The sequence below is a fragment of the Astyanax mexicanus genome, chromosome 3 (assembly GCF_023375975.1).
Source record: "Astyanax mexicanus isolate ESR-SI-001 chromosome 3, AstMex3_surface, whole genome shotgun sequence".
Lineage (NCBI taxonomy): Eukaryota > Metazoa > Chordata > Actinopteri > Characiformes > Acestrorhamphidae > Astyanax > Astyanax mexicanus.
This window is the reverse complement of record NC_064410.1, coordinates 26,689,139-26,707,870: the sequence shown is the minus strand read 5'-3', so window position 1 is coordinate 26,707,870 and position 18,732 is coordinate 26,689,139. Positions and strand designations below refer to the sequence as shown.

Genomic DNA, 18,732 nt, shown 5'->3' with positions numbered 1-18,732 from the left:
GAAAGTGGTCAGAAAAGCAGTCAAGTGGCCCATGGTCACTTTGGAGAAAGCTGCAGAAATCCACAGCTCAGGTGGGAGAATTTGTCCAACTGTAAGTTGTGCAAGTGGTAAGAAGAAAACAATTGTTTAAAGAAAGACATAAGAAGTGCCGTTTGCAGTGTTCCACAAGCCATGTAGGGGTCACAGCAATCAAATGGAAGAAGGTGCCGTAATTGCAGTAATTGATTCTACTAAGTATTGATAAAGGAGGCTTTACCACATATCAATTTAATTACACTTCACAACACACAATTATTTGTGTTAGTCTATCACTTAACATCACAATATAACACATTTAAAGTTGTTGGTTGTAAGTTGACAAAATGTGAATAGTTCTAACTTTTTCATACGATGTTATGTTTGGTCTTATATAATATTCTAAATTTTTAAGACATTTTTGGGGGTTTTCATTAGCTTTAAGTCAAAAAAGATCACTCTGTGTGTAATACATCTATATAATATATTGATTTTCATTGGCTGTAAGTCATAATCATCAACAATAAAATAAATAAACGCTTAAAATAGATCACTCTGTGTGTAAAACATCTATATAATATGTGAGTTTCACATTTTGACCTGAAATAAAGTAACTTTTCATTTATATTAAATGTAGCTGTTTTTGTGTTATAATGTGTTTATTTCATTTGTCAGAAAAATAATCATCATTAGAATAGATCATTGTTTCTTTGTGCTGATGCGGGGGTACGCTGACACTCACAGTAAAGCGGGCCGCATGCAATCCGCAGCTACTGCCCCTGTTATATAACCCTCATTTAAACACTATTGAGTATCCAAGCCAACAAGAGCCGAGCCATTTAAGGTCTCTTATTGGATGTGAGTGAGTTTGATAAGCCAATCAAGTGTTTGCAGCGCAAGTGTATCCAAGTGGGAGGTGAGGCTTTGTGTTCAAACTAGCACAAAGACAACAGACACAGCAGATTACGCTGGAGTTTTAAAGAATAAGGTAGAATACACACAAAAAACAATATACAATAAATACAGCAACATTAAATCTACCTGTACAGTAACTCCATATTCAAAATTAGTACTAAATATGAAGTATATATGGTGTATGTGCAATGTCTTATGTAGAAACTTCATAGCTAATGAAGATGAGGTATTCATAAAAACTGCTGCATTTGCAGTTGATAACATATATATAACATAGGCTCAAATACTAGAGGTGTCAATTAACAAGTACAAATACTTTGTTACTTAAGAAGATTTTTTTGGTTATCTTCACTTTACTAGAGAAATTATTTTTAGGACAACTTTTTACTTCTACTTCTACATTTTTACACAATTATCTAAACTTTCCTCTCTTTACATTTTAAAAATAGTCTTGTAAATCTTATTTAATTTCAGCTTGTTTTCATTCTGGCTTCTCATCGTTCAACAAAAATCTCTCTATCTAGATAGAGTGAATTAGATTGTGGTTGGATGAGAAGTATAAACATCTTCCATTTTGAAACCCTATTGGATCAATCGCGCCTTCACACATTACGTCACAATCCAGCAAAAACATAGCAGACGTATGTAGCCTAGTATAAGGATGATCTGTGCAGAGACTCAAGAGAACTCGAGCCAAACGTCCAACTAAGCTTCTTTAATATATCTGCATTGTACTAAAATACATTAATTTTTAATGAGCATTTATGCGGCTGAAACAAGGAGTCTAGTGCATCCCAAATTTTTCAATGTTAACAATTTAATATAACGTTATATTTATTATGGCTTTTTAGTACAATGTGTTTTTCTGGGGGGGTTGGGGTGGGTGGTTGTGTACTGAAGGCTCCTGTGGCGCAGCCTATGCTTTTGTCCCTAACGGCATTTTTTCCCCTTGCATTACTTTCACATTTATACTTTGAGTCATTTTAAAACCAGTTGTTTTACACTTTTACTTGAGTAAAAAGCTTGAGTTGAGATGAGTTGATAGAGTAATGAATGTCAACACTTTTAACACCATTGTCAAATACATGAAATACAGTCTAATTTTTTAAAGTACATTAAGAATAAATGACAGAAAACTGAACAAAATATAGTACTTTATTATACAAAATAGAAATTGTTTTTATAACAATTGTCAGCAAAAATGAACTATTTACAAGGTTTACTTGTATTCTGTCCCTTTAGATCTTCTTTTAATAAAACAATAGCCCCATCAGTGCAAATAAATGCATTCCAAATGAATACATCTGAAACGTAATAAAAAAATATAACTACAATACAAGCAAATAAAACAAACCAGTTTTTATGTACAGTAATGACACAGCATAACAGCACAGCGTTAATAAAATGAACCAAGCCCCAATACTGCCCTCTGCTGAAAGACATGAGAACTACTACAATAATCCTGGGGGACTTTTAACATGTACTTAATTCAATTAACAAAAATGCTTTTACACACCAGACTTCGAGCCTTTATCTGATTTTGATATACAGATACCCTTGAAATTGATATGTGCTACTCTGGTAAAAGTTAAGCATTTTTTAAAGCATTTTCAATATTGACATTGTACACCGATACAAAACAACATGACTAAAAATTTAGTCTGTTTTTTTCGTAATCAGTGTCACAGAGATTCTTTATTCAAATGACTGAAATTTTCAGTGACATAAATACTTGTTTTTGGTTGTTAAATATACTTTGGTTGTTTTAAATACTTTTTTTCTGACATTATTCAGAATTTTAAGAGAGGTACAGGCATTAGCTGGTTATCCATTGCATGGTGCTGTTTGTACAAAATGTTTTAAAACATTCTCACACACACTTTTGTGCAAATATTATTGACAATTAAAAAAATACACCAAAGTGACTAAGAAGACTAAGTACTTATATACTGACTCATATCTGAGCTTTGATATAATCGTATAAATGCTACTTCAGACTTTTTATTAGACTTTATATTAACTCTTTATGGCATAGTGTTGCTCTCAGGCAACAAACCAACTTTTTGGTTATTACATATTTACATACGTATTTGTTTTCAGTTATTTTCTTATTTACATATTTATTTATCTTTAACATAATGTTACATGACATATCTACATCCAGTACAATGAGGTGTACAAGTGGGTCATAAATAAAAATATGTTTATGTGCAAGAATATGTGAAAAAAATGATACTTAGTTGTTTATTTTCTTACATTCTCATTGTAAACCTTGTACCACAACAGTGTTTTTATATTTATTGGCTTGGATTGATCATTACGAATAAGTGGTTCTCATCTTTGGTCTTGGAGACCTCCAAACCTTAATGTTTTGGGGCTTCCCTGCTCTAAAAACACCTGATTTGAATAATCAGCTTGTTATTAAAAGTCAAAATATCTTGTTCCAGAAATAAAAAAAATTCTCCCTAAAATATAATTTATGCCATATAGGGTTAAAGAAACAGCCAAGGACTAGCCTGATTGACATTATGAAACTTGTTTCAGATTTAAAGCAGCACTAGGTAGGTTGATTTTTGATCTTTTTAAATAAGTAAAATTACAGCTGGAAACTCACTGCAGCGCTCCATTGAGGTGTAATAGGAGGAATAGCGTTGCTCTCGTGTCTGTGCCGGAGCTTCTCTGAGCTCAAACCCGACTCTGTAAGTTTTCTGAGCCGGCCACGACCATCGCTCGCAAGAACTGCGACCTGCTTTCCGACCTTTAGTTCTAACAGTTCTACAAAGACTATTGGTTCATTCTTTACAAACTAACATACAGACACTCTGGCAGAAGCTGGAAAGAGACCGAATATGAAAACGAGAAAGAGAAAATAATCATTTATTACACTCAAACTGTAAATGTAGGGGGAGCCCATGAGCACAAAATCTCAATCCTACCTAGTGGAGCTTTAAGTCATTATTTCACAGCATATAAATTCATGACAAACAAGCTAAATTTCTGGTTCTTAGCTGTAAATTCTTACTAGAAAGGTCAAAAACACACCCTGTGTTTATTAAAACATCAGACATGAAACATCAGAAATTGGTAATGGTTATTATTTAGCTGCCTTCCTCTCACAGATCCAGGGTATGGACATGGAACATGGTGCATCATACCAGCTCTTGAAAGCCACGCGACTCAACACTTTAGTCTTCACTATGTAGGCACAGTCTTCATTAACGTGGTTATTTGGTTCCCCATCTTCCCAGAAACTACAAGAGCAAATAATATAAGCAAAAATTATTTTTAATTTTAAAGTGTCGCTTCTATTAAAACCAACAATATCAAACCTTCAGCAGTATTACTGGCAATGATGCTGCTTAGACCAATTTTCTAGACCAAAGTTTCTATTTTAAAAACCTTAAAAACAAAAACAATGCTAAAAACAACACTGTAAACTGATTTGTCAGTTAAATTTAACGAATGTATTGGTTTATACTAAATTACATTACGCATAGATACAAAAAGCAGACATGGCCTATAGTTCAGCCCTCGTATTGGATCATAGTGGTATTTCATCATTCTAAATAATGCTAGGCTTGTGCAGCTGTTTCACAGCATAATGTTCTATTTGCAATTCTAATTATTACACAAATGGTGGGTCTGAAGGATTTTAGACATTGTGAATCAGATGGCATTAATAATTTATCTTTAATTCTAGATGAAGAACTGTTTCCTTCTGTCACAGCTTAGCCCATGTCTGTCTTGTGTTTCTTCCTCATTTGGTCCCTTGTGCTCCTGCTCACCTGTTGTGTTTCCCAGCCATGTGCTACTGTTGTGTTTTAGTCCTGTCTCCGCCCTAGCCCCACCCTGTCATCAGTTATCTGTAACCCCGCCCCCTCTTGATAGATCCTCAGGTGTTTCCAGTTTCCTGTTCCCTCCTCTTGTATATTAGCCCCTTTGTTTCAAGTCTTACTTGTCTAGTCTTTTGTTTGCTATCTGTGGTCTTATCAGGTTTGTTACGTGTCTCATGCTGTTTGTTAGATTCCTGTTTTCAAGTTAAGTCTTCTTTAGTTTTATATTCAGTGTAACTTTGGTTTATCTGGTTTGTTTGTTTGTTTGTTTATTAGTTTGTTTATTTATTAAATATAAATATTCTGCACTTACGTTCATCCCCTTCCCCCTTCGTAATACCTTCAACACTCATGCATAAATAAGTCTATTTAATGAGATCAGTTTAGAAAATATTTGAAAAATTTACTTGTCCAAAAACAAGGGTGTTTCAATTCTCCAACTTCTTAATGAGAGGAAAGTGGTATAGTATAAGAACTGAGGTTGCAGTAGTTGTAATATAGAGTTTTTGTAATATAGAGGTTTTGCAAAAGGCAACATTTCTGCATGCACTTTGGCATGAGTTAGAAGCTCATGCCAAAGTTTTAGGAAGGTCATAAGAAGAGGAAACTCACCCTCTAACTAGTTTGGTTCCATCCACCCAGTACCAGTCTCCCTCCACCTTTTCATCACTGATTCCAAACCAGTAAGAATTCCAGTGACCTCTTGGCAACTTGTCCCATAGAAAAGTCTAGGATCAGACAACAATGATTTAAAAATACATTTATTATCACAAATGAATGTGTGTAATAATCTGGAGCTGCAACGAATTACTGACATAATCGACAATGTTCCAAATTTCAGTGTTGATTAATCATTAATTTGTAACTGCAAAATAATGCACAAAGTGCTGGGGAAAGAAAAACACAATGGAGGAGGTATAAGGGCAAAAACACAGACACTATTACATTCAGCTGTTTCTGTTGTTTTGATATGATACAGAAAGCTAGAAACACAAGCCATAACCATAGGATGCAGTGGTTGAGGGCATGGAAAAAAACATTTATAATGATTGATTAATCAATTAATCTGAAAAAAAAAAAAATCATGATATTCAGAAACAATCTGGAAGGGTATGATATTTTTTAAAGAAAAACAGGATCTTAGGCAATCATGTTATTCAACACTGCAAAGGTTCCTTCTTCCAACCTCAGCATATTTGGCTTTCAAAAACAAACGCTTAAAAAACCCAAGAAAGTCAGACAGACAGACAAAATATCTATACAGCTCTGGAAAAAAAATGCGACCACTTAAAAAGAATGAGTTTCTTTGATTTTACCAAATTGAAAACCTCTGAAATATACTCAAGAGGAAGATGTATGATCACACACCATCAAACCAAGCTGAATTTTTTGCACCAGGAGTGGTAAGAGTGGTGGAGGAGAACATGCCAAGATGCATAAAAATTTTGATTTCTAAAACAGCAATGCACATTTTACTCTAATTTAGAAACTAATTTAGAAACTGAAGTGGTCTATTTTTTCAGAGATGTATATATTATACACACACACATATATATATATATTTAAATACTCTGTTTCTCTTACCTGTTCCTCATCAGTCTCGATGATGGCGAGGTGACCACCTTTGTCTTCGCAGTATTTTTGACTCTCCATCCACCTGTGGCTGAACATTGAGATGAAGTAGCAGCTGCCATTGAAGTAGAGCCAATCATCAGTGCACTGAACTGGCTGTGGGGTTGGGGTGGTCTCTGAACACACAGGGAGAGAGAGCTTGTTATTGTACAAACTCTTACATATTGGGTGCATTGAAAAAGAACCCTACATACAATACAGACCTACATATTACTGATATGTTAAATAGGCCGTTTATTTATTTTGTTTGTATACAATAATGCATGAATGGACTATTGACTGGCAAATAAAGAACATTTATCCTTTTTGTGTTTTCCCCCAATGGATTTCTGCTGGTTGGGCTATATTGGAAGAAGCTGATTTCAATTATAGTAGATGTTTTATTAGTAGCTAATTTTCATAGCCTGGCATCTCACAATCCAAAGTCTTGTTAGCCGTTGTTAGGACTACAACGATTAGAGGAAGAAGAGAGAAGAAAACACACACACACATAGTGGGAGAGTGACAAATTAAATTACTGCAGAGAGCTGCTGAGGTGAGGTTAAACATGTTTCACTCTCTTATTGACATTACTAACATTTGTTAAACTTACGTTAGATGGCTAAGTGTTAGGGAGAGCCTAGAATCTCCTGAAAATAACATTCAGCCTATGTGAATGTTTCGTAAAAAATAGACTTGTGTTTTTTTATTTTATATAGGTACGTCAAACTACACAAATGTACAGCAAAATTGGTCTTGAGGTCAAATGTTTAGCTGCTCTCACCAGTAGGAAGTACAAATGGGGAGCCTGACAAAAAATAACTGTGACAAACTGACTAACTAATCAAATAATGTGCAAATTAGTCGACTACTGAAATAGTCATTAGTTAGCAGCCCTAGCCGTGTGTAACAAAAACATTGAAAAAACTAATGAAACTAACTGCTGTGCCTACTTTTCTAAAGACCAGTTCAGCAGTTTCACAGAAGTGAAACTGAGCTTTGTGAAAACTGGGCTCTAGCAAGCAGCCTGCTAAAAGAGTGATTCTTTCTCACTTTGTTGTCACTACATGTCTGAGCTTCCAGGCAGAGTGTTCACAACGCATAAAAGCTCAGCTTAAATAAGATGCTGCATCACAAATGCTTGCTAAAATGCTACAGCAAATGCTAACCATCTAACTCATGCCATTCCCAGTAGCTAGTAATTTTACCTCTGTAAGCAGATATTGCACATAAAAAATGGCTATATCACTGGATGGTCCTGACCAGAAAAAAACAACCACAGATAAGCATTTATTAATTGAAATTAAATTAGTTTAGGTTTAACTTTAGTCTAACTGGAATTGCAAATGCAATGAACAGTCAATGAACTGCATTTAGCACCTAACCAGAAGTGCAAAGATGTGAACATATACATATATTTAAAATTGTGTTCATTTGTGCATTTAATGTATTTATAAAGGGCAGATATGAAACATATATACAGGCAAGTATGAAAGTATATACATTGCATGCAATATAAATGTCACTAATAATTTTAAATTCACATATCTTTGGTATAAATTAAATTGACTATTTTTGCTATATTTAAAAGTTTTATACTGGCATATATTTAGTTATTTCATGTAGTTTTAGTTTACACTTTAAAAGGCATTTACTGTATAAAAAGGGTTAATAATGTCACTTACCAAGCTTTTCCAGTTTGGTTTTTAGCTGGTCAATTTCATTCTGTAGTTCTCTATTTTTTTCTTTCAGAGAGTTCTGGTCCATGCTCGCAGTGTCACGTCTGTTATCTAAAATAGAAAGGCACAACCAGCGTATAAAAAAGAGTAATGGAAAATAAAAGCATAAATGAAGAAAGTGTAGAGTGAGGAGAGGTGTACTTTTCCAAACAATGGAAAAGAAATTACTGGAAATACCAAAGCATATAAACTTTTAGTAAGTGCCTTAAAAGATAAACTACTGACTGTTTAAAAGTTTGATGATATTCTTTTCACTTTAATAATCACTAATTTCCAGAACCTAAAAATCATCTTCAGTTAGAACAAATGACAGATGATCATGTGCAGATACTTCCACTTTTACTTCACCACATATTTTCACTGAGTTTAATACTTTTACTTTCAGTAATTCAATACTACAATTTTACTACATGCAATACTTAATTACAAAAAAAGTGACTCCTTTAGTGCCTCCACTTGTGTGTGCAGCTCAAAGAAAACTTCAAATTCTACTCATATAACTTTTTTTATAAAGCACGTGTACTTTTACACAAGTCTGGCTCTCTAATATTTTATACATGTCTGCAAAACACAGATGATGATGATATCACAGAAATCAAGCAGCTTACAGTGTACACTGATTGCCACCAATGCCATGAGCAGGATAAGGCAGAAAGCAGTCAGACATGCTGTAGCCACTTTGTAGGGTCCGTGGTGTGCCAGCCTCCCTCTAACCCCTGTTGATGAGGCTACAAACAGTGTAGAGAAAAATGATTCATTATTAATACGCTATTAACCCTAACAGTAACACTTTTGGTGCTCACACTGGATAACTCTACTAACACTTTCATACTGTAATAGCTAAACCACTTAATATTTATCATTTCATAGATGAACATAGCATAAATAGAAGGCAGAAAAGGCAGTGTTGCACTTACTTTTTTCAATGCAAATGGACTTTGCTTGTACCACAATCACTCTTAGCAGATTAGACACAATTATTAGGCAGGCAGATTTTTAGATGCGTTGCATTAATATCAAGGTTTCATTCATGTTTTATGAGAAATAAGAAAAAATAAACAGCCACTTGAAGAGGACACCATCCTTCTGCCATTTTTGCTCAGGGTACATTTTTCATTAGCTTTCCTATCCATAAAGATTTGTATCTTTTTGTGATAATGTGTAATTCTTTAAATGCTTTTTTATGCTTCTTTACAACTAAGAGTCTTTAACTAAGAGTCTGTAAACTTAAAGTAACCTTAAAAGCTCCTATGTGGATTTGAAATGGATGTAATTGTTTTAAAAATGATCACATGCATTACAAAAAAAGCAAATTTCTTGGGAAGCCATAAAATACAATATTGCACACAATATGCACAATATGCTTGGTTTTTCTTTGGGCAAATATTGATTTTGGCTCTGAACATCCACAAGACAATAAGTATTTTGGAATAAGCAATTGTTGAATTATTTTTCCTTGCTAATGTCACTTCAGTTAAACTGAAGTGAACCCGAGTGTCTGAGACTATTTTGTAACAGTTAGAGCAGCATTTTAGAGTTTTGCCATTAAAAAAACTGCAACCAGTCCAGGTATACTGGGTGTGATGATCACTGACTCATTCTGTCAACAAACCACAGAACTGGTATCATACAAATTATGATTTCTTGATTCATTAATTAAAACATTTTAAAGTAAATGTCATGCTACTAAAGAGAACAGTTAGGAGATGAGGCCAAATAAGACATGCTAGTCTTCAATTCAAATATTCTGCACTCTGTCGTTTTTCCCAATGTTCTGCTTTATTTGTTCAGTCATCGTTTTTTTGGGACCTACAGTGCTGCAACCTACAAGTCAGTGCAGGTTCACTGCAGGAAGTTCAACCATACAATAATATGTGCACACTGAGCTATCAGAGAAAGCCTATCTTTTTATCACAATGTGATTTCATACACTCAAGTCTTTTCCAAAAAACAATTACTCAGAAAATGAGAAAAAAACACAAAATGAATTAATTGAATATTTATTAATTTTCAGTATTTGTATTATTTGTATTATTTGTATTATTGTTATGGCTGATTGGTGTATATACAGCTCTGGATAAAAATAAGAGACCACTTCAGTATCTGAATCAGTTTCTCTGATTTTGCTAGTTATAGGTTTATGTTTGAGTAAAATGAACATTGTTGTTTTATTCTACAAACTACATACAATGATAACAATGATAAAGGGTCAAATTGACTAAAAAGATGTAGTGCTTTCAAACCCAAAAAAATGCAAAGTAAACAGGTTCTCTAAGGAAGAGTTCAGAGGCAATAATTGATAGAATAATCCAGATTTTTAATAAAAGCTTTCATGTGTCTCGGCATTTTCTCCACCAGTCTTTAACAATCAAGCAGTTCAGTTTTGTTTGATGGCTTGTGACCATCTATCTTCCTCTTTATTACATTTTATAGGTTTTTAATGGGGTTCAGGTCTGGAGATGTAATAAGGTCACCCAAAAGCAGTGTGAAAGACTTGTGGAGAGCATGCCAATATGTATGAAAGCTGTGATTAAAAATCAGGGTAATTCCACCAAATATTCATTTCTCTACTCTTAAAACATTCGTATTGTTGTGAATATGAACTTGTTTTCTTTGCATTATTTAAGGTTTAAAAGCAATGTACCTTTTTATTATTTTGACCATTTCTCATTTTCTTCAAATAAATGTTATAAATATTTAAATAAATATTTTGAACTTGGATGAAATGTTGTCAGTTGTTTATAGAATAAAATCACTATGTTCATTTTCCTTAAAAATATACCTATAAATATTAAAAACGGAGAAACTGATCAATTTGAGGTGGTCTCTTATTTTTTTTCCAAAACTGTATGTCTCCTACAGACACATGTCCTATTCATGTTCTTTAATATTTTACATATATAACATAATGTTATAATATATTATAATAATGTTAATATATATGACATAACTTACGTTTGCACCTGACCTGACCTGACTCACCTTGGTGAATTATGATTAGTATCAAGAGTGGACATACTGGTTCAGCGGTGTCCTTCCGCTAAAATACTCTTTTTCTTGTTCTTTGTGAAATTCATGCTGCACATGTAACTCTTCCTCAAACTCCATTGCCTGCAGTAGCTAGTAAAAGAAAATATTCAGAAAAACGAGTCGATCAGGAAAAGCACCCGTGTCCACATGGCCTCACTCACCTTGGCTCGCAACCGCCCACAGACAGAGCTGAAGCCAAGCAGCCAGGCCTGTTTCGTCAGATAGGAGCTAACAGCGCTAGGAACAGCATGGCAGTTCGTTCCTGTGTTGTTTGTGAAAACAACACATTAGTGTTATATGCTTTGTCCAGTAATTCAGAGCTAAGGAACAATATGTCAATGAAACACCACCAGCGAAGTACAATTGAAAGAGGTAGGTGTATTTTTAGAACACTTCGGTTTACACTAGTTAAACATGGATTTTTAGTTTTTGGATCTGGACTACCCTCCTCAGTGTGTAACTATGGCTTTATGTAGGCTCTCTGGTGGATTTTGCATTTTACAGAGACTTTAGGACTAGGTCGGTGGCTGAACTGCACTTAGCAGGGCATTACACATGCTGTAAAGTAACATATGACCCTGCAAAGACTGTTATTAGTGTAAAATTGTATTTATTTTAAAACGTTTCTAACTGTTGTTCATTAAAATGAATTTAAAAAAATGATGTAATGAGGTATTTAAAAATAGCCTCAGTCTGCAGTAAAGCAGTATTGGAACTCTCTACTGCAACATTTGCACGCTACACACAGCACATTCACACTTACATCAAAATAACTAGAAAAAGACAAAGTAACACAGAGAACTCTGTAACTATTAAAAGTAGAAGTCTTTTCTTTAGAGAAGTTACCGATGAGCTGTGAGTGCTGTTTGTTCCGCACTATAAAGACTGAAGAAAACTGGTACAGGAAGTACCAGCAGAGAAGACAAGACGTAGAGGTCTGACAGGTGAAGTGCAGCAGTCTTAAAAAACTGCTAAGATAAGAAAGCAGACCATACAGCACTACAAAATATCATAATAGAGGTGTTCTAAAATTTGCTGCTATTGTATGCCTACCACTAGTTTAATAACTGTCGGAATAAAAAGTATCTGGTATTACGTGCTGGTTGTGCTCCGAATTCTTCATCGGCTCCGGTCCCTCCGTCTTCTACGAGTCTGGAGTACATCCCCTCAGTAGAGTGCGAGCCCTCTTCAGTAGACATGACTGCAGGAGATGGTCTGGTCTGGAGTTTAGTAGTTTTTTACCTCTCAGTTCAGTTTCAGCTCTTCCAGAGAGGGCAGTATTTAAAGTGCTGGAATATAAACAGTTCTCTAGTCGTAACTTCCCAGAACATTACAACACGCTGTCTCTCTGGCGGGGTTTTGTTTCCCCACCTGTATTCCGACAATCCTCTGCACCCTGCGTTACGATTGGCAGTCTGATTTTGAGTATGGCGCTTATGTGGACAACCAGTCAATCACACAAGCAGAACCCGCACACTACAGCCAATCAGAGTCTGGGGGAGGGACCTATCAGGAAACGGGTGGGAATTAAGCCACTTCCACTGAAGTTTTTAATGTCTGAGTCACCGCGCTGATTTACAGTAAAAAACAATTAAATAATATTTTTTAAGGATTAATGGCTCAGCACAGCTTCCCGTCACAAAATGTACACAGAAAATAAATAGGCATAAATATTTTAATATGTATTTTGGAAAAATAGTACGGCTGCATATACTTTTAAAAGATAATAAATGATCAATTCTATCTACCATCAAAGCTTGTTTAATACATTTTTTTATTTTACATTAATTAATAAAACCCGGTCAGTGCTTGTTTATGCATATTTTAAGATAAATGCTTTAAAAACATTTAGCTGCTAAATATACAGCTCTGCAAAAAAATAAGAGTGCACTTACAATGATGAGTTTCTTTGACTTTTCCAAATTGAAAACCTCTGGAATATAATCAAGAGAAAGATGGATGATCACAAGCCATTGAACCAAGCTGAACTGCTTTATTTTTTGCACCAGGAGTGGCATAAAGTTGTCCAAAAGCAGTGTTTAAAACTGCTGGAGGAGAGCATGCCAACATTGCATGATAAAAACCAGGGTTATTCCACCAAATATATTATAAATACTATTGATTTCTCTACTTTTAAAACTTAAATGAACACAAACTTATTTTGTTTGCATTATTTGAGGATTGAAAGCTCTGCATCATTTTTGCTATTTCAGCCATTTCTTAAATATATATACTCTAAATGACAATATTTTTATTTGGAATTTGGGAGGAATGTTGTCTGTAGTTTATAGAATAAAACAACAATGTTCATTTTACTGAAACATAAACCTGACTTAGAAACTGAAGTGGTCTCTTAAATGTTTTCCAGAGCTGTATAATTAAATCCATCCTTGATGCCATGCAAAGCATGCTTATAAAATATCAAAATCAGCACAGGTCCTGCCCCTAATAGCAAAGAACATTATAATCATACATTTATATAATATTGCAATTATAATCAGTATTAATTAATGTAATAACATTTAAATGTCCCATTCTACACTGCAAGACCATAGTACAGGCTATACGAATAAAAGACACACAGGATTTACATATTTAATGTACGTAAAGTTTAATACAAACCACACATATAGGACAAATAACTTTGAATCAACATTAAAAATGATGTGCACAAATAAAACAATTCTGACAATAGAGATCAACGTTGTTTCAAAGCATTAGTGATGGGAATGTTAATTTTACATATTTTGCTGTCTGGGGTAGCACATAGACCAACCTGCACATTAGACTTTAAAAAGAAACAAAAATAGACTCTTTACTAACTTAGAAGTTTGAGTGGGTTTGTGTTGTGTATAAAGTTTCCCAGTGTTAAGTTAAAACTGTATTTTTAGATCTAACACTCAAAATGTTGAATTAACACTGGAAAATCTGCAGTAAAGTTTTATGGTAAAAAAAAAAACAAATATTAAATTATTTGGTCACAGTATGTTTAGGATGTAGTAGTAAAGCATTCCAACCTTAAGAACATTGTATCAGCTGTTGGTGGTGGTGGTGGTGGTGCTCAAACTATTGTCTAAACCTAAAGCAAACCGTGCCTTGCAACAAGGCAATAACCCAACACGCATCAAATGTAAAAGTAACAGGTAAACATGCAACTCACTGAATTTCACAAAATATAAGGTGAACGTCTGTTTTTGAAACTGCATTTAGAGTTGTTGTCTCTTTGTTGAAATAAGTCTTCTGACTTGTGGCACTGATTTGAGAAAAAAAGGAACTAAGTCACATATAAAAGTTTTCAAATTACACAGTTACAGTTGTAAGAAACAGTATGTGAACCTTTTGGGATTACTTGGATTTCCGCATAAATTGGTCATTAAATGTGTTCTGATCTTCATCTAAATCACAATAGACAAACATAGTCTGCTTAAAGTAAGACCACACAAAAAATATATATATGTTTGCATGGCTTTATTGAACACAACATGTTAACATTCACAGTGAGGGGGGAAAAGGTATGTGAACCCCTAGGCTAATGACTTTTCTAAGAGATAATTGGATTCAGGAGTCAGCCAACCTGGGGTCCAATCAATATAATTGAATGTGTTGGATAAAGCTGCCTTGCCCTATAAAAACACACACCAGAGTGACCTCAACCCAATTGAGATGCTGTGGCATGACCTCAGGAGAGAGATTCACAACAGATATCCCAAGAATATTGTTGAACTGAAACAGATTAGTGAAGAGGAATGGTCCAAAGTTCCTCCTAACTGTTGTGCAGGGTCCGTTTCCCAAAAGCGTAGTTGCTAACTACGTTAGCAACTTACAAAGTCTGGACGATGCAGCTGCGACGCAGGTGTTTCCCAAAAGCATAGTTGGAACTATGGAGGTAACCACTTTAGTAACTTACATAGTGCGAACCTTAGTTAAGCTGACCTTCGCAACCATGGTAGTTCAGCTGCGGTAGGATTCAGAAAGCTGATGAATCACAATAATATTGCTGCGCAAGGATTTAAAATGTCAATTGTACCTAATTATTGTTTAATGTTTGTGTTTATTACATTTATTAAAACAACACTTCACTTTTACCCATGTGCGCCCAGGGAAAATGATCTAATTCAGTACTCAAATGTATTTTGAAAATGTAAGTAAATTGCCCATTTTTAATGTATGTCTTTAACAGAGGTGGAAAAAGTAGAATTACCTAAAAGTAAAATTACCTTTACTTTGCTAAAATTCTACTTAAGTGTAGTAAAAGTACCCATCTAAAAATCTACTCGAGTAAAAGTAAAAAAGTACTCAATTTAAAATGTACTTTGAGTAAAAGTTACATAGTTACTTTTATTTATTTGATGTAAAATAGTACAACAAATTATAAATTAAATAATTATTAAATAAAATAATTTGGACCTTTCAGGCAGTATTTGTTCAGACCACCCCATAAAACATTTTCATGAACAAATTAGTTTCTATGATCCATTTTTTTTTCTTTACTGTTAAACGATTAGGGTCATATAGGTGACTATAAACTGTATTTTTATAGTTTTACAGGTCATTATTATTTTTTAACTTAACATTGCTATGCTTTAACTGCTATTTACATGTTTTTTAACCTCCAAGCAGACTGTTTAATGTTCCCAATAAAAACTTAAAGAATTATTATTAAAAACATGAAAACATACAAAAAACTGTGGGTGGGCGAATGGGCAGTGCCGTAAAGAAGCACATATCCATGGGTAGCATAACTCGACAGGTCCCCCGAGCCTCGCACACAGACCCCAGGCTACACAGCTGATTTACACAGCGTCTCTCCCGCTAACCGTAATAAACACTGCTGGGAAAAGTTCAGCTGCGCTGCCATGAAGAACAAAACTATTTTTTTTTTTATTCAGACAAGCATTTCATTTTTTACTTAGTAATGGTGAGTTTTCCAATGTAGTGAAGTAAGATACAATAAAAATGTAATTGAGTAAAAGTAAAATTACCTATTTTAAAAACTACTTTAAAAATAACAAATTACTCATAAAATCTACTTAATTAATGTAAAGTAAGTTACTTTCCACCTCTGAAAAATACACGTATGATGATTAAACTAAATAAAAGTGGAATTAAAGTGGATGCGGACTACAGCTGTTGTTTTTGAATGTTCTGGGGTTTATTTTAGTAGCAGTATTTTGCGAGACTACATCCTCCTTATTAAAGTAAGCTAAGCATCCTCTTTAATAAAACTCTTAAACTATGGTACTAAACTACACCCCGTGCTTTATCTTCTGATGTTGCAGTTTTGTATGTTCAGTTCAGCAGTAAACATCCTATTCATCTTATTGTACTTTAACAAGGAGATAAGGTTTAACTAATGTAAAGGATATGGTTCCTAGTGTTTGTGACCCACGAACCCAAAAGCAAACTAAACTAACCTGTCGACCGTAGTTCCAGAGGTGGAAGTGCCTTCAGTTGCAGATGCTCAATTAACAAGCTGTTGAAATCAATCAGCTATAGCTTGTAGTCTCTGCTGATTCATTTCTTGTGCGCCAACTCTTGTGCTACGGCCAGGGTTGCCAGATCTTGCAACACAAACTACCAGAGCTTTTATTGAGCACAACTCTGAAATCTTTACTTAAACATTAGGCATTTTTGGTCTCTTTTTTGTGGTTCTATAGATTGATTAAATCAGACGGACTAACAAATGCAATAACTACAAATAACACACCGCTTCAGTTAAAGGGGCATTGAAACCTACATGCATATAATCACTACTAAATAGTTTCTACAGCTTAAAATATATTTAAACATTAGGTTTGTAAAACTTTCCAGTACTTACAGGGAGCATTGGACAAGTAAGCTCCTTTCGCAAGGTAATCAGCGTTGCGCCAAGGAGTGGGGGCGGGGTCTAACTTTTTCTCTTTAAATTCTCTCAAACTGTTGCTTTGTTGTTTTAAAAAATGCAAACCTAAATTAATATAGATTAACATGTATACTATCATAATAGTATATTATATATTATATATCATATATATAGCCAGCCGCCCCGCCCGCCGAAAAGCCCTGTCCAAGGCTAAGCCAGCAGCCAGCCGCCCCACCCTCCGCTCCGCCCTCCGCTGCAAAAGGGCAGTCAAGGCATGGAGGATTGTGGCCCGCAAATTGCGTCGCAGCAAGCCTCAGCCTGCCGTTAAATAAATACAAATAAAAAATTACATTAAAAATTACATTTAAAAAAAATAACAAAAAACAATGAAATAAAGTGTTATTACCCCAAATGTGACAAACGTACAAAGTTTAGCTTTTACATAAGTAAATAAACAATTTAATGAAAAGCCTCTGTTTTGCGTCAAGTATTAACTTGGTGAAAATACTTGATCTAGTGATCTAACTTGAGTGATTTTTTCATAAAGACTCCGGGAGTTAAGGAGAAATCAAGAGCCCAGGAGGACAGGACCGGTCAAATAGCGGCAGACAACAATAAGATTGGCTGTTCTTCCATGTGGCTAAGACACACTGTTTATACCAAGGCGTAAGTTGAGAGATCAGACAGGGGCAAAGACAAGATTGCTTAGGATTTTTTTTATTTAAAATTGTTTAAAAGGAAAACTGAATGTTGAGACATATAGGCCCCATATGGTATAACATGTTTAATACCAATCAGACATGTTGAATTAACCAACTAGCTGTTCAAGTAAGGAACAGCCTATTTATTTAGAATAAAAAAATCTATTTGTTTCTATTTATTCAGCATTCCTATTTGCTTTATATATCACATTTTGGACCTATGTATTGCTTTGAGTCTTAACAGCCAGGATTCTCTTTGGCATAGTAAAGTAGCTTTTATTTTTTAAATAACTTTGTAACAAAGAAATGTTGCATTTCTGAAGACTATGACAGTATTTCCAAACTAAGGTGTTCACAATTGCTACTATGTTTATAGATTTATTTAGAAAAAATGAACTTTGTGTACTAGTCTTGTTGTATTCTCAAATTTAAATAGCTTTCTAATATGTAGGAGACAATCGACAGTAAATTGAATGAGTAAAGGAAATGGAAAATGTTTTCAACCTTTATGTTTTTATCTTTTCCTCAACAGTGGGATCATCAGTGAAAAAAGTTGTTGTGCCACTCTCTATGTCAGAGGCTGCTTTTATTGAAAAAAAAGAGCAGAATTCCCTGCTGTACAAAGTGACTTTTTCCTTCTAAGAGTTAACAGACAGAGGAGAATCCACAGGCTGGAGGCTGCTATAAAAGCCTGTTCTGTGCTAAGAAGATCAGCCGTTTACATCAGAAATATGGCACGCTACTGACACTTTAGTAAAATTCCAGGGCATTTTAAATGTTTTATAATTAAATAAAACATGCAGTCTACAATACTATGCTTACTGTGTTTTTTGTTTTATTGCAGACAGAACTTCCTTAATTTCATGTTTTTGTCAACTTCATTTAATTTTTAACACACACCATTCCTGCACCTCAACCCTGCAACACATTTTAAAAATGACTGGGACAATGAAAAAAAAAACTCCCTGCCAAAAAAAAAAGTCACCATGCTTGTTGAAGGTAACATTTATTTCAGGCCATTGCAGAAGCCATTGAACTAGAATGAT

The 18,732-nt window shown here is 34.4% G+C and overlaps 1 protein-coding gene and 1 long non-coding RNA gene across 2 annotated transcripts; one reads left to right on the top strand and one right to left on the bottom strand.

Annotated features, from left to right (window-relative positions):
- Positions 1-2,067: 2,067 nt before the first annotated feature.
- Positions 2,068-12,521, bottom strand: LOC103041873 (CD209 antigen-like protein C). Its single transcript, XM_007230549.4, has 6 exons — positions 12,240-12,521; positions 8,722-8,841; positions 8,060-8,164; positions 6,348-6,511; positions 5,376-5,491; positions 2,068-4,181 (listed from the first exon to the last, which is right to left on the bottom strand). The coding sequence occupies exons 1-6, from the start codon at positions 12,340-12,342 to the stop codon at positions 4,025-4,027; spliced, it is 765 nt and encodes a 254-aa protein (XP_007230611.2). The 5' UTR covers positions 12,343-12,521; the 3' UTR covers positions 2,068-4,024.
- LOC125799460 (uncharacterized) lies at positions 11,337-18,498 on the top strand. Its single transcript, XR_007438438.1, has 3 exons — positions 11,337-11,515; positions 17,533-17,651; positions 18,219-18,498. It is a non-coding gene; the product is annotated as an uncharacterized LOC125799460 (long non-coding RNA).
- Positions 18,499-18,732: the final 234 nt, after the last annotated feature.